The sequence below is a fragment of the Callithrix jacchus genome, chromosome 12, assembly GCF_049354715.1.
Source record: "Callithrix jacchus isolate 240 chromosome 12, calJac240_pri, whole genome shotgun sequence".
NCBI lineage: Eukaryota > Metazoa > Chordata > Mammalia > Primates > Cebidae > Callithrix > Callithrix jacchus.
Genome location: NC_133513.1, coordinates 19,668,329 through 19,684,733, shown reverse-complemented (window position 1 = coordinate 19,684,733; position 16,405 = coordinate 19,668,329). Strand labels below are relative to the sequence as shown.

The 16,405-nt window shown below is 44.5% G+C and overlaps 1 protein-coding gene and 1 long non-coding RNA gene across 4 annotated transcripts in view; one reads left to right on the top strand and one right to left on the bottom strand.

The window, feature by feature from the left end:
* XYLT1 (xylosyltransferase 1) overlaps positions 1 to 16,405 on the bottom strand; it is a 376,528-nt gene that overhangs the window by 7,226 nt on the left and 352,897 nt on the right. Inside the window, exon 11 of the mRNA XM_009009228.4 lies at positions 6,751 to 7,084. Coding sequence (XP_009007476.2) covers positions 6,751 to 7,084 — 334 coding nt within the window. The remainder of the gene's footprint in view (positions 1 to 6,750; positions 7,085 to 16,405) is intronic.
* LOC144578592 (uncharacterized) overlaps positions 1 to 16,405 on the top strand; it is a 366,916-nt gene that overhangs the window by 341,244 nt on the left and 9,267 nt on the right. The gene's annotated exons all lie outside the window — the stretch shown is intronic.

Sequence of the window (16,405 nt, the reverse complement as noted above, 5' to 3'; positions counted from 1 at the left end):
TGCTTTTTTGTTACCAGAGCTGAGTATTTGAGACAGAGACTGTATTTTATCCAATAAGCTGAAAATATCTCACCTTGAATTGTAGCTCCCATAATCGCCAAGTGTTGTGGGAGGGACATGGTGGGAGGTAACTGAATCATGAGGGCGGGTTTTTCCCATGCTGTTCTTGTGATAGTGATTAAGTCTCATGAGATCTGATGGTTTTATCAAGGGAGTTCCCCTGCACAGGGTCTCTTGCCTGTCGCCATGTAAGATGTGCCTTTGCTTCTCCTTTGCCTTCTGTCATGAGGCCTCCCCGACCATGTGGAACTGTGAGTCCATTAAACTTCTTGCCCTTATAAATTACCCAGTCTCGGGTATGTCCTTATTAGTAGCATAAGAACGACAAAGACAGCTAGGATTATTACTATTTGTATCAGTCCATAATCCTCACATACATAAAAAATTATGGGGCTGGTTTTATCATCCCTATTTTACAGATGAGGAAACAGAGGCAGGTGGAGTTAGAGACAGATCTGGGGCTAAATCCAGGACCGACTGACTCCAAAGGCAGTGCTTATCACTCACCATGGTACCCGACTGCTCAAGGTCATTGCCAAGGTCTAATTTTTCACTCATGCAAAAATTCAAAAAATTGGTCCAGGCATGGTGACTCACAGCTTCCTCAGGAGGCTGAGGTGGTGACCTCAAGTCAGCAGTTTGAGACTAGCCTGGCCAACATGGTGAAACCCCATGTCTACTTCAAATACAAAAATAAGCCAGGCGTGGTGGCAGGTGCCTGTAATCTCAGCTACTTGGGAGGGTGAGGCAGGAGAACTGCTTGAACCTGGGAGGCAGAGGTTTCAGTGAGCTGAGATCATGCCATTGTACTCCAGCCTGGGTGATAAGTGAGACTCGATCTCAAAAAGAAAAAATTTCAAAAAACTGCAACCTCAGGCATAAATGGGTTAAACAGTAATGTGTACATGAGAGGGACTGTTACTACCTCCTAGGGCCTCACAATGGGGAATCAGGAAGTACAGCAATTTGGAGGGAAGGAAAGAAGCTACACACTTCTGTTGTTTCTGATGATTCTATTTCTAATATTTTGAAGTTCGTATTTGTTGCTTGTTTTATTGCTTAATACAAGAACATATTTTTTTTTAAAAAAGGCTGGCCCGTAAGTCTGGTGAGTTGTGCTTTACCAAATCAGGTTTTGCAAGAGCTGAGATAGCTAGGATTACAAGAAAGCTTCCGAGATAATGCAATGTTCAGAAGACAGTGCTTCCTGTTTGCCTGTCAGCAGCTGCCACCACCAAAGGCACCCAGGACAGCCTGGATAACTAACAAGTGTCCAGAGTAGTCAAGAGGGTGGAAGAAAGACCATGTGCTACCCTTCTAAAAGCAGTGAGAATAGTAGCTGAATTCAAAATATGCTTTGATGAACACAGACAAGATTGTCAATCCTTTAATTCCCAGTGCACCAGGAAGCAAAAGCGTTGGGTTCTGTGGTTTGAACCGGGACAAATTGGGGGAAGGAGGTGAGCAGTCACTGAGCACATATTTCGTCTTGCAAGTGTTTAGCAAAGCTGCTTTCTCTCATGGTAGATAGGAGCCACTGCGCTTGGAAATCTGGTCCTAACCTTTCTTTCTCCGATACAGGGTAGGGCTGGCAGCTCCAGCCCCACCTGCCAGGAGAGCGGAGGCTGCTGTCTTTGGTGCAGGCCTCATTTTCTCTATTAGAGCCCCTCAGTGCCTCCATTCTGCAGAGTGAGAAAGTGGAGAATGAGGAGATACCGAAACTGACAAAAGGCAGGACATTCAAAGGGGAAAAAAGAGCAGCTAACAAACACGCCAACACTGGGAACCAAATATTGTGGCTGAGGAAGAAAACCCTTATGAGAAATAAGGTTAATGTGGGAAACGCTATTACAATATCAGCTTGCAATGCTCATCTCTATAATTAAATTTTCCTCAATTCCACATCATCAGATTTCTTGAGATTACCAGGGACGCATCAGTAGAAAATTACTCTTGATGAATCATTTTACAAATTGCATTGCTCCCACCTTCATGTTCGCTGTCATTGGAACATCACTAACAAATACAATTAGCAAGGACAGGAGGGCTGCTCTCGGTGGGGGTAAAACGACTCCTGGGTCATCCTGAGCCTGGGTGCAGGGCACCCTGCCTTCCTCAGAACCCCAGAAGAAAACACTGGACAAATCAGGACCCCATAAATGGACCCAGGTTACTCCACTGACATGGGGGTGTGTTCAGGAGCACTTGTTTGTTCTGTCCAGCAGGTGTTCCCGAAGCAATGAAGACAGGCATTTATACCCCTCTCCTCCATTTATACCTCCTCTAGTTTTGGAAATCCTTAGGGATGCTAAGGATGTGAACTGGATCAAGAAGGAACCTAAGCGCTCTAAGTGGGTGGGATTGGGCCCTGTTAGCTCTGGAGGTGCTGTCTTTTGCCTGATTCACTGGGGAAGAAGGAACAGAGCTTCCAGCTCAAGAAAACATGAGGTCTCTATCTTTCTGCTTGCTCTGCTCAAAGACAGCAGAAGCTGAGCACTCACTTTGAGATTCCTATGATGGAGGTTTGTTTTATTGATTGATTGACTGATTACTGATTGACAGAGTCTCGCTCTGTGGCCAGGCTAGAGTCCAGTGACCTGATCTTGCTCACTGCAACCCTGCCTCCTGGGTTCAAGCGATTCTCCTGCCTCAGTCTCTGGAGTAGCTGAGATTATAGGCACCTGCCACCACGCCTGGCTAATTTTTTGTACTTTAGGAGAGATCGGGTGTTACCACATTGGCCAGGCTGGTCTTGAACTCCTGATCTCAAGTAATCAATCTGTCCACCTCAGCCTCTCAAAATGCTGGGATTACAGGTGTGAGCCACCGCACCCAGTAATGATAGTGGTTTTTGTCCATGTACTCAGAACTCCTGTAACCCTTGTTACATTCTTAAAATGTTGGGCACTCTAGGCCTCAGCAAATATAATCTTTCTCTGGCCTCCTCCTGTCCCCTTCACCTGCCTAATGCTGGACTCTAATCAGATTGAGGGTGATAGGATTCTCATTCCAGAGAGGGCCCTGCTGTGTACCCTGGAGGAAGGAATTACTGCACAGATAAGCCAAGGAGGATCCACACAGACAGACCTTGCTGGGTTCCGTCAGACCCTTTTTGTCCAATCACGTTTTGACACAGTTGTCCATGCTTCCATCATGGATAACCAATGAAGTCTCCATGAGAGGCCCAAAGGATTGGAGGAGCTTCCAGAGAGCTGAACACATAGTAGCTTCTTTGCAGGAAGGTGAGGAAGAAATCATCCACCTGCCGGGAGGGTGGTGCACCCCAGTGCCGTGGGGACAAACGCTCCTGCACACAGGACCCTTCTAGACCTGGCCCTCTATATGGCTTCATCTGGCTATTTATCTATGTCCTTTAAAATACCTTTTATAACAGACCAATAAACGTAAGTGTTTCCCTGAGTTCTGGGAGTTGCTCTAGCAGAGTAACTGAACCCAAAGAGGGGCATGTGGGACCCCCAGTTTGAAACCATTAGGTCAGAAGTTCCAGAGGCCCCAGACTTGTGATTGGCATACAGGAGGGAGTGGTCTTATGGCACTGAGCCCTCACTTTGTGGTATCTGATGACACGTCTGGGTGGAGAGTGCTGGAACTGAACTGGGGGACACCCAGCTGCAGAACTGATTGCTCGCTTGCTGATGGGGAAAATTCCCCCATGTATTTTGTGGTTACAGAAGTCTTCTGTATTGATTATCGCAGTGTGAGAGCAGAGGAAAAGTGATTTGAGAGTTTTTCCCTAACAGTTCCCTTTATTACGACTTCAGTCACCTCCTCCTCACAGTTGTGTCCCCATCCTCCTGCGTCATTGGCTAAAGGGCACCCAATCCAGAACTCTTTGAAGCTAATGGGCTGTAATGCTTTGCTGGCTTTTGGGTTTGTGATCTGTTAGAGATACATGAACAATTTCAAATATAGAGAGACCCAGAAATCCTGTTTCTAGAATGTGTGTTATGAATGTACCTGCATGAGCACATACAATTTTATGTTTAAGACTCTTCCTTGTTGGGGCTGGCTGTGGTGGGTGGCTCATGCTGGTAATCCCAGCTCTTTGGAAGGCTGAGGTGGGAGGGTTGCTTAAAACCAGGAGTTTGAGACCAGCCAGGGTAACGTAGGGAGACCACACTTCTACAAAAATATTCAAAAAAGAAAAGATAGCTGGGCATGGTGGCACACTTGTGTAGTCCTAGCTACTTAGGAGGCTGAGGTGAGAGAATTACTTGAGCTCAAAGCTACAGTGAGCATTACGGCACTCCAGCCTGGGTGAAAGAGCCAGACCTACATTCTTTCTTTTTTTGAGGCAGAATCTTGCTCTGTCACCCAGGTGGAGTGCAGTGGCACGATCTTGGTTCACTGTAACCGCTGCCTCCCAGGTTGAAGCAATTCTCATGCTTCAGCCTCCCAAGCTGCTGAGACTACAGGTGTGTGCCACCGCACCTGGCTCATTTTTGTATTTTTAGCAGAGACGGGGTTTCACCATGTTGGCCAGGCTGGTTCAAACTCCTGGGCTCAGGCGATCCACCTGCATCGGCCTCCCAAAGTGCTGGGATTATAGGTGTGAGCCATGGCACTCAGCCAACCTCAGTTCTTAAAAAAAAAAAAAAAAAAAAAAATTCCTTGCAGTATTATCCATAACAACATAATTATTATCATCAACCACAACAGAAGCTTATGTGTCCGCCAATAGGGGAATAGATAGACTGTGGTTCCTCAACCCAGTGGAATATACTCACGTAGAAAGTAAAAAAAAAAGCAGTCTTACAGTATAAAATGTATTTGTTTCATCGTTAAAAAACAGCGAAGGTTTTGTGATTTGTGATGTGTGTTATGTTTACGCTTTAGAAGTATTGAAAAACCCCTAAAAGGATTCGCAGCAAACTGTTGGCAGTGGTTTCTCTAAGGTAGGATTTGAGTAGGGAGAAAGAGTTTCCCCTTAATAAAAGGGGGTGGAAAGGGGATTAAATAGAAGCATAAAGGGAAACCCTTGGAATGGAAAAAGAAAAAAAGGCAGGCAGGTTAGGAGCTGACTCTGTTCTCCATGGGGATGAAAATCCTGACCTGAATTTCATGTTAATAATTCCCTTCATTTCGTAACAGTGGCCTTTGACACATGACTCCTAAAAGCACGTATTGTTGACTTTGACTTTTTTGGAACTTTACATAAATGCTTCATCAATTATGATTTATCTGTGATATTTCCCCCTCAACATGATGTTTTAGGGACTTATCCAAGCCAACACGTGCCCATGCTTTACTGATGTTCCCTGCTGCATTGTATGAACAGACAGCAAATTGTTTATCCTTCCCAATGTCAGACAATCAGACTGTTTCTGGTTTTGTGCTATTAAGAATAATCTCATGTGAGTATTTCTGCACAAATCTCTAGGACTTATACCTAGGGGTAAAATGTGTGTGTACGTTCAGCTTTACTGGGAGATACTAAACCATTTTCTAAACTTGTCTTAGCCCTTCACCCTCCCACTAGCCCTGGATGAATGCCTCTTACTCTCAACCTTAGTAATAGGGGCTATTTATTTATTTATTTTTTAAAACAGAGTTTTGCTCTTGTTGCCCAGGCTGGAGTGCAGTTGGGCCATCTTGGCTCACTGCAACCTCCGCCTCTGGGGTTCAAGCGATTCTCCTGCCTCAGCCTCCAGAGTGGCTGGGATTATAGACATGCACCATGACGCCCAGCTAGTTTTGTACTTTTTAGTAGAGATGGGGTTTCTCCATGTTGGTCAGGCTAGTCTTGAACTCCTAACCTCAGATGATCCACCTGCCTCGGCTGGCCTCCCAAAGTGCTGGGATTATAGGCGTGAGCCACCGTACCTGGCCATAACACAGGTTGTTATCTGTCACGCATTTCCCAATATGATGGGTGTGAAATAGAACCTCTCTTTGCTTTTAATTTTCATTTCTCTAATTTCTAATGAGGCTGAGCATCATTTTCTATGTGTGGGAGGCCATTCAGGTTCTCTCTTCCATTTTTTTCCTCCCTTTTGTAGCAGTGTTGGTGGTTTTTTTTGTGAAGTGCCAGATAGTAAGTATCTTTGGCTTTGTGGGCCATGCGGTCTCTGTCACAACTATTCAGTTCTGCCACTGTAACCCTAAAGCAGAAATAGGCAATGTGTAAATGAATGAGCATAGTAACTGTGTTCCAATAAAACTTTATTTACAAAAACACGTAGTGGGCTGGATTTGCCAACTTCCGATTAGTGGGATCTCTTTATATATTTTGAAGATGATTACTTCAAAAAAGTAGCAAATACCTTCCACAATTTTGTGGTTCATCTTTTTCATCTATTGTGTCTTATTTTTAATGAACAGAATTTCCTGTTTTAATTTTTTTTAAATAGTAAATGAGGATTTGCCGATACTTAATACCCGCCTGGGTTTATTTCCCATTCTGTCTTCAATGTGATCTAGCCCTCTGGAAGTTTAGTGGGAGAGCAGCTAACAGATAGGTACCTAAAGCCTAAATAGATAACATCATCTCAGTGTGCAGGTAGGAAATTAGATGGTTCTCAAGGGAAATAGCATAGAAAAGCATTAGAGAGCAAGGAGAGCAGTTCTGCAAGGCCGCTGCTTGCCCGACATCTGAGCAGCACTGCCTGCCCACACCAAAGACCCTCAAAGCCCCTGTACTTCCCCCACAGAGACACTGGGAATACTCACCCGGCTTGATGGGCTGCCTGTTGGAGAAGGTCAGAGGTGCAACGAGGAATTTGGTCTCTGCAACTGGGACCCAGTGGTGGAGAATTTTCACCGTCCAGACCCCAGGCCTCAGGGGCAAATTCAAAGGGGGCTTGTAGTGCGTGAATTCGGCAGTGGACTCAATCAGGATGTCGTAGGTGGCTGCGATGACGTTGATAGGATCCACCCAAATGACAGTCACGGTCACGTTGGGTCCCTTCCCCCACTTCTGCATGCCCACTGGCTCATCCATGGGCCCCAGGAGACCCCCAAAGTTGCGGAACAGCCGCTCCTTAGCATCCCAGTCAGTGCCGACCTGAAACAGGGGAGTGGATTCTGAAGTCATTGCCCCTGAACTAGGGTGCTAGGTCTCAGATAGGCCTAGGATCCACTTTGTTAATATACCCATTTTACAGATGAAGAAACTGAGGCTCCAACTAAGTCACCTGCTCAAAGGTTGCACAGCTTGTAGGCAGAAGATAGGGGATCTGGACTCAGTCTAAAGGATCACAAGGCCTGGGGTCCTTTTATTAAGCCACCAGGCCTCCTGTGCCTGGTACATGGTATGTGCTTTGAAAAGAAAACCTAACATGCACAGAATGAATGAATGGTCTTGCTTAAAGTTCATTCTGCGGAAACATACACCCTTGTTTTTCCACATCATACACCTCCACTTGGTGCAATGGTTCTGAACAAGAATACGGGTCATGTTTTTACAGCTGCTCTGTCATAAGCCAGGGACAAGGAGAGACCCTCAGCATTTCCTGTCATCTACGGGGGTTCAAATAGCTTTCCTAGGAAGACACAGCTTTGGCTTTCCCAAGGCACCTAGAGCTGGACCATAAGCAGAGAGACATCCTGCAGTCCATCCTTTCTGCCAGCCAGCTGGGGGTGCGTGGCTGTAACCCACAGCCATCCTCTCTGGGCCTTTCTCCTTCCACTTTTGCCACCTGCACTTTCTTCTATATCCTGTAGTCAGAACAGTCTTGTAAAGTGTCCTCTTACCGCTGCCCCCAGGCTTCTTAGAGCACTCAGAGTCTGAGCTAGCCCCTCCTCCAGCTCCACGACCCCCTCTCCATCTTTCTCCAGGATGCCTTGTTTTAGCCACCTCAATCAAGGCAGGCTTATTCTCAGCCCAGCGTTCCTGCACTGTCTTCCCTGCATGGAATACTCCTTCCTTGCACAGCCAGCCCCGTATGTCTAAGGACACCTTACAGAGTCTTTCCCTGACTGTCCCCTCAACTTTCTTTTCCTTCCTTCTTTCCTCCCTCCCTCCGTCCCTCCCTCCCTCCGTCCCTCCCTTCCTTCCTCCCTCCCTTCCTCCAACCCTCCTCTCCTCCCTCCCTCCCTCCTTCCCTCCAACCCTCCTCTCCTCCTTCCCTTCCCTCCTTGGCTGCAGTGCAGTGGCACAACCTCAGCTCACTGCAACCTCTACCTCCCAGGTTCAAGTGATCCTCCTGCCTCAGCCCCCTTAGCCTCTCCTAGTAGCTGGGATTACAGGCATGTGCCAGCATCCCCAGCTAATTTTTATATTTTTAGTAGAGACAGGGTTTTGCCATGTTGGCCAGGCTGGTCTTGAACTCCTGACCTCAGATGATCCACTGGCCTCAGCCTTCCAAAGTGCTGGATTACAGGTGTGAGCCACTGTGCCTGGCCAGGCCCTTCAGTCACTCTGTGTCATTCCCTACTGCTTTATTTTCTTCCTACCAGTGGTGATAAGCACTATCTGAGTTGCCTGTTGATGTATTTATTCCTTATCTTCTCCAGCTGTAATATAAGCTCTGTGTGAACAGGGGCCTTACCTGGCTGGTTTTCTGTTCTTTCTTGGTGCCTACTGCCATGCTTAGTACACAGACGGTGCTCAAGTAATGTTTGTCGAATGAGTGGGTGAATGACTTGATCAAAAAATGAATGAACTTGGGAGATTCCTGACAATGAGCTCTGTTGCTATTTTAAATGAAATTAAATTAGGGATCATCTACTTTGAAAAAAGAGATCTCCTCCAGGTGGATGAATTTAGTGGTTTTGAGGACACAGCATGTGGACATATTGGGGGCAAATAACAGGTACAGTGTGAGGCTTGTACTGCCTCTGTGGTCTTCCCATAATTAGCATCCTAATGTATGTGTGCACAAAGGTCAGGTGTGGATATATATACCTACATTCTGAGATTTCCTATGTGCAGGGGAAATAGCTGATCTACTCTCTTGTTGCTCTTGCAAAAGCTGCTGTGTCCATCCATTCTTTACCCAGGGCACAGGGCTCCACTGCTAATACTTGCTGAGGGATGACAGTGTGCCAGGCAGATGTGTCCATTCATTTGATACTTCCAGCTCCATAAAGGGGAGATCCTTGTCATTATCTTTACTTTACAGATATGGAAACTGAGACTCAGAGGAGTGCGATAACTCGCTATGGTTAGAGGGGGCAGAGCCAGCATGAGAACCCAGGAAATCCAACCCCAGAGGCTGCATTCTGATCCACTATGCTGCATATTGCCTCCCATTCATTCATTCATTCATTCACACATTCATCCAACACATATAAACCAAATGCCTACTGCCTACCATGGGTGGCTGCCATCCGTGTACACTCACAGGCACATATTTTGCTTCCAGTTTTCATCAGACCAGAGACTGAAGATTAGGACTGAGCCCATTCTGACAGTAGCAGAGGTAGTTACTGTGTGACGTTTATGCGGGGGCTGCCGTCCCTCCCAGACTTGGGAAATCTTGGTATTTTTCTGCTACCCTGTGGATCAGCAGGGACCAGTACCTTCTGAGCACCCCCAGTGCCTAGCACAGTGCCCAGAACACAGTAGGAATGAAAAGGATACTGAAGGAATAAATGAATCATCAGCAGGATTCAGTTCAGGCTTCAAGGTCTTGGAGATTTTTCTAAAGAAACCTGATCTCTATTTTCCTACTTACCACCTCTTTCAGCAACTCCTGGTTCATAAGTCCCATCTCTGTCCTGGCGACCTTCTGGTCTGGCTCCGGCTTCACTTCTGTCCTGTACTCACTCCTTTGTCCAGGCCACCCGGGGTTACTCTCAGCACCTCATCCTGAAAGGTTGTTTCCTCTGATCTTCTGGCCATCACCCACCCATTCTCTGGACCAGTCTTCCTTTCCCCTGTTCCTCCTGGCCAGCTCAAACTCGTCATCCAGATTTTGGCTCAGGCATCTCCTCTACCCAAAAGTCTTTCCTGGTTACAGGCACCACTGAGGTACATCTCTAAACATCTGATCATGGTAGTTTTTCTCCTGACCCCCACAGTATTGCATCTTTTGATTTAGAGGTCTCTCTCTTTCCAGCTCTAGACCATCAACTCCATGAGGGCAGGAACTGTATCTGGTTTGCTCACCAGCATCTCTCTAGTGTCTGAAACAGTGCTGAGCATATAGTAGGTGATCAATATATCTCCTCTATTTCTATATCAATCTACAGGTGCTCAGTAGAGAGATATATTGATTGATAGATTGATCAGTAGATAATAGGTGTTAATATATCTCTATTTCTAGATCTCCATAGAAATACATTAGCACCTGTTGCCTACTGATCAATCTCTATATATCAGTCATCTACTTATGTGTGTTTATCATCTATCTGTGTCTCATTAATCTGTCATCTCTATTGTATGTATCAATGATCTATCCATTTACCTATCTACCCACCCATCTCCTTGTTAATCATCTATATATCGCTTAACTATCAATCTATCTTGAACTTGAACACATATTGAATTGGTAGGGGCTGAATTGGCATGGACTTCCCTCCATGCACTAGTTTTCAACAGATACTAACAAAACAGATGAATGGCCACAGCACTACTTTGGGGTCATATTTAAGGAAGGGATTTCTGACCAGTTAGGGGAAGATAGGAATCCTCCAGGACACTGCCCTTGGATGCTCCAAAGAAATGAGGATAAACATTTCCCTGAAATCTGAGTTTTAAAACCAAGATAACCTGGACAGGACAGTTTTGGAGCAGGTGACAATGTGGATCTTGTTTCTCAACCGAGGAGCATGAAGAGACAGCTGCTGTCCCCAAGCATGAGGGGTGAGGGGTGGGGCAGCCTGAGCTAGGGCCCTGCTGCTGTCATATCCTCTGTGACCTGCAAGACCTTTTCAAGGTACCTCACTGTGGAAGTCCACCATCTACTGCAGAGTGATCAGTTACCCAAATTGAAATACACATCCAAGTTCAAGCTTAACATACTGTTCCCTGGCTTCCAACCAACCAATGGCTTTCCACTGCATTTATTTATTTATTTTTCGAGTTTTTAATATATATATGTATATATACATGTAAAATATATAAATATATTTCAGTAGGTTTTGGGGGAATAGGTGGTGTCTGGTTACATGAATAAGTTCTTTAGTGGTGGTTTCCGAGATGTTGGTGCACCCGTCACCTGAGCAGTGTACACTGCACTCCATGTGTAGTCTTTTATCCCTCATCTCCCCCGACCCTTTTCCCTGAGCTCCAAAGCCCACTGTATCTACCATTCTTATGCCTTTGTGTCCTCATAGCTTAGCTCCCCTTTATGAGTGAAAACATACAGTGTTTGGTTTTCCATTCCTGAATTACTTCACTTAGAATAATGCTGTCCAATTCCATCCAGGTTGCTGCAAATACAGTAATTTCGTTCCTTTTAATGGCTGAGTAGTACTCCATGGTGTGTGTGTGTATATATATGTACACATCACAATTTCTCTATTCACTTGTTGACTAATGGGCCTTTGGGCTGGTCCCATATTTTTGCAATTGCAAATTGTGCTGCTACAACGTCTGCAAATATGTTTTTTTGTATAATGACTTTTCTTCTTCCAGTAGATAGCCCACAGTGGAATCGCTGGATCAAATGGTAGAACTTTCAGTCCTTTAAGGAATCCCCACATTGTTTTCCACAGTGGTTATACTAGTTTACATTCCTACTAACAGCATAAAAGTCTTCCCGTTTCACCACATCCATGACAACATCTCTTATTTTTTGATTTTTTGATTACGGCCATTCTTGCAGAAGGAAGGTGGTATCGCATTGTGGTTTCGATTTGCATTTTCCTGATCGTTAGTGATGCTGAACATTTGTTCACTGCCACTTGTATATCTTCTTTTGAGAATTGTGTCTTCATGGCCTTGGCCTACTTTTTTATAGGATTGCTTTTTCTTGCTGATTGGAGTTCCTTGTCAATCCTGGATATTAGTTCTTTGTTGGATGTGTAGTTTGCAAAGATTTTCTACCACTCTGTGGGTTGTGTGTTCACTCTGCTGATTATTTCCTTTGCTGTGCAGAAACTTTTCAAGTTGAGTCCCATCTACGTATCTTTGTTTTTGTTGCATTTGCTTTTGGGTTCTTGGTCATGAATCTTTGTCTAAGCCAGTGTCTAGAGGGTTTTTCCAATTTTATCTTCTAGAATGTTTATGGTTTCACGTCTTCGATTTAAGTCTTTGATCCATCCTGAGTTGGTTTTTGTGTGAGGTGAGAGATGAGGATCTAGTTTCATTATTCTGCATGTGGCTTGCTAATTACCTCTGTACCATTTGTTGAATAGGATGTTCTTTCCCCACTTTGTTTTTGTGTGCTTTGTTGAAGGTAAGTATTTGGCTTTATTTCTGTGTTCTCTATTATGTTCCATTGGTCTATATGCCTGTTTATATTGGCAGTACCATGCTGTTCTAGTGACTATGGCCTTATAGTATACTCTAAGGTCAGGTAATGTAATGCCTCCAGATTTGTTCTTTTTGCCTAGTCTTGGACTTTTTGCTTAGCCAGGCCCCTTTTGTAGAGTCCTGGCTATGCAGGCTCATTTAGTTCCATATGAATTTTAGGATTGCTTTTTTTTTTAGTTCTGTGAAGAATGATGATGGTATTTTGATGGGAATTGCTTTGAATTTCTAGATTGCTTTTGGCAGTATAGTCATGGTCACAGGATTGAATCTACCCATCCATGAGTATGGGATGTATTTCCATTTGTTTGTATAATCTATGACTTCTTGCAGCAGTGCTTTGCAGTTTTCCTTGTAGAGGTCTTTGACCTCCTTGGTGGGTTTGGGTTTGTTCTTGTTTCTCGAGCTCCTTAAGGTATGATCTTAGGTTGTCTATTTGGGCTCTTTCGGACTTTGAGGTAGGCATTTAATGCTACAAAGTTTCCTGTTAGCACTGTGTTTGCTGTTTCCCAGAGGTGTTGATAGGCTATGTCACTATTACTGTTCAGTTTAAAGAATTTTAAAATTTCCATCTTGATTTCATTGTTGACCAAACATTCAGGAGCTTGTTAGTTTCCATGTATTTGCATGATTTGTGGGGTTCCTTTTCGAGCTGATTTCCAATTTTATTCCACTGTGGTCTGAGAGAGAATCTTATATTTGTTGGGACTTGTTTTGTGGCCTATCACATGGTCTTACCTTGGAGAATGTTCCATGTGCTGATGAACAGAATGTATATTCTGCAGTTGTTGGGTAAAATGTTCTGCAAATATCTGTTAAGTCCATTTGTTGTAGGGTATAGCTTAAGTCCATGGTTTCTTTATTGATTTTCTGTTTTGATGAAGTGTACCAATATTCCTGTGTTACTGTTCATCTCATTCCTTAGGCCTAGTAGTATTTGTTTTGGGAGCCCCAGTGTTAGTGCATATATATTTAGGTTTTGATATTTTCCCGTTGGACTGGTCCTTTCATCATTATAGAATGTCCCTCTTTGTCTTTTTTTAATTGCTCTTCCTTTAAGGTTTTGTCTGAGAAGAGTAGTTACTCCTGCTCACTTTTAGTGTCCATTTGCATGCAGTATCTTTTTTCACCTTTTACCTTAAATTCATGCGAGTCCTCATGTGCCAGATGAGTCTCTTGAAGACAGATCCTAGGTTGTTGAATTTTTATCTATTCCGTATGTTTTAAGTGGAGCTTTTAGGCCATTTACATTCAACATTAGTGTTGAGAAATGAGGTACTATTCTGTTTTTTTTTTTTTTGAGATGGACTTTTGCTCTTGTTACCCAGGCTGGAGTGCAATGGCATGATCTTGGCTCACCGCAACCTCTGCCTCCTGGGTTCTAGCAATTCTCCTGCCTCAGCCTCCCAAGGAGCTGGGACTACAGGTGCGCGCCACTGCGCCCAGCTAATTTTTGTATTTTTAGTAGAGACAGGGTTTCACCATGTTGACCAGGATGGTCTTGATCTCTTGACCTCATGATCCACCTGCCTCAGCCTCCCAAAGTGCTGAGATTACAGTTTTGAGCCACCACGCCCAGCCAAGAAGTGACGTGCTATTCCATTCATCATGCTCTGTGCTGCCTGAAAACCTTGATTTGTTTTTTTGTGTTGTTCTGCAGGTCCTATGAGATTTATGCTTCAAGAAGATTCTATTTTGGTTTATATTGAGGATTTGTTTCAAGATTGCAGCTCCTTTTAGCCGTTCCTGTAGTGCTGGCTTGGTAGTGGTGAATTCTCTTAGCATTTGTCTGAAAAAAACTATCTTTCATTTATGAAACTTAATTTTGCTGGATATACAATGCTGAGCTAGTAACTGTTTTTGTTTAAAGGAGACTCAAGATAGGACCCTTCTAGCTTGTAGGGTTTCTGCTGAGAAATCTGCTGTTAATCTGATGGGTTTTCCTTTATAGGTTACCTAATGCTTTTGCCCCTTAAAATTATTTCCTTTGTCTTGACTTTAGATAACCTGATGACTATATGCCTAGGCATGATCTTTTTGCAATGAATTTCCCAGGTGTTTTGAGCTTCTTGTATTTGGATGTCTAGATCTCTAGCAAGGCTAGGGAAGTGTTCTTCAACTATTCCCTCAAATATGTTTTCCAAACTTTTAGATTTGTCTTCTTCCTCAGGAACACCAATTATTCTTAGGTTTGGTTGTGTAACATACTCCCAAACTTCTTGAAGGCTTTGTTCATTTTTAAAAATTATTTTCTTGTCTTTGTTGGAGTGGGTTAATTTGAAAGCCTTGTCATCATCAAGTTCTGAAGTTCTTTCCACTGTTTGATTCTACTGATGAGACTTTCCAGTGCATTTTGCAATTCTCTAAGTGAGTTCTTCATTTTCAGAAGTTGACTGTTTTCTGTTATGTTACATTTCAGTGGAGATTTTCCATTCATATCCTATATCATTTTTTTTTTTATTTCTTTAAGTTGGACTTGACACCTTTCTCTGGTGCCTCCTTAATTGGCTTAATAGTCAAATATCTGAATTCTTTTTCTGGTAATTCAGAGATTTCTTCTTGATTTGAATACATTGCTGGTGAGCTAGTGTGATCTTCTGGGGATGTTAAAGAACCTTACTTTGTCATATTACCAGATTTGTTTTTCTGGTACCTTCCCATGTGGGTAGACTATGTTGGAGGAAAGATCTGGGGCTCAAGGGCTGGGGTTCAGGTTATTTTGTCCCTTAGGGTGCTAACTTGATATGGTGCTCTCTTCTCTTCCCTAGGGATTGGGCTTCCTGAGAGATGAACTGCAGTGATTCTTATTTCTCTTCTGGATCTAGCCACCCAGTGGAGCTATCAGGCTTTGGGCTGGTACTGGGGAGTATCTGCAGAGTCCTATGATGTGATCTGTTTTAAGGTCTCTTAGCTGTGGATACCAGCACCTGCTGCAGTGCGGGGTAGCAGGGGAGTGAAATGGACTCTGCCAGGGTCCTTGGTTTTTTTTTTTTTTTTTTTTTGAGATGGAGTCTTGCTCAGCCACCTAGGATGGAGTGCAGTGGTGTTAGCTCACTGTAACCACCATCTCCTGGGTTTAAGTGATTCTCCCAGTAGTGGGATTACAGGCCCATGCCATCATGCCCAGCTAATTTTTGTAATTTAGTAGAGACAGGGTTTCACCATGTTGGCCAGGCTGGTCTTAAGCTCCTAACCTCAAGTAATTTGCCCATCTTGGCCTCCCAAAGTGCTAGGATTATAGGCATGAGCCACCACACCCGGCCCCTTGGTTTCCTTTCTAAGTGTGCCATTTTTGTGTTGGCTGGCCTCCAGCCAGGAGGTGGTGCTTTCAAGAGCGCATCAGCTGCAGATGTACAGAGAGGATACAGTCTTGCCGTAGGGTCAGGTGGTGGGTCAGAGCTCCCAAGAGATTATGTCCTTTGTCTTCAGCTACCAGGGCAGGGAGAGAAAGATGGACAGGGCTTGCTGTGGCTGCAGTGGGGGCCAGGGGTGTGGTTTTCAGGTCCATGGAGTTATGTTCTCGGGAGATTACTGGTCAGTCAGTAATCCCTGTCTCTGCTGAGTCACACAGGTCGCCAGGGAAGTGCAGGAAAGCCAGCAGCCACATGCCTCACCCAGCTTCCATGCACCCTGGAAGGCCGGTTTCACTCCCACTGCGCCACCACTCAACAGAACCCCATTTTACTTCCAGGCACCCAGTGAGCAGGGCTGAGAACTTGCCCCAGGCTATGAGCCTCCCAGTTGGGAAAGCAAGCAGACTCACAGTTCCTTTGCTGTTCCACAGAGCCTGCAGTGGCAATCTACCTCCTTCAAAGGCTCTATGAATTCTCTTGTCTTTCCTGGCGTGTTCCTGCAGTAGTTTTTGGAGCAAAAGTTCATGATGTGGGGCTCCACATGCTGCTCTGTCCATCTGAGTGGGAGCTGTAAGTTAGTCCTGCCTCCTAGGCACCATTTTCCTTCCATCTT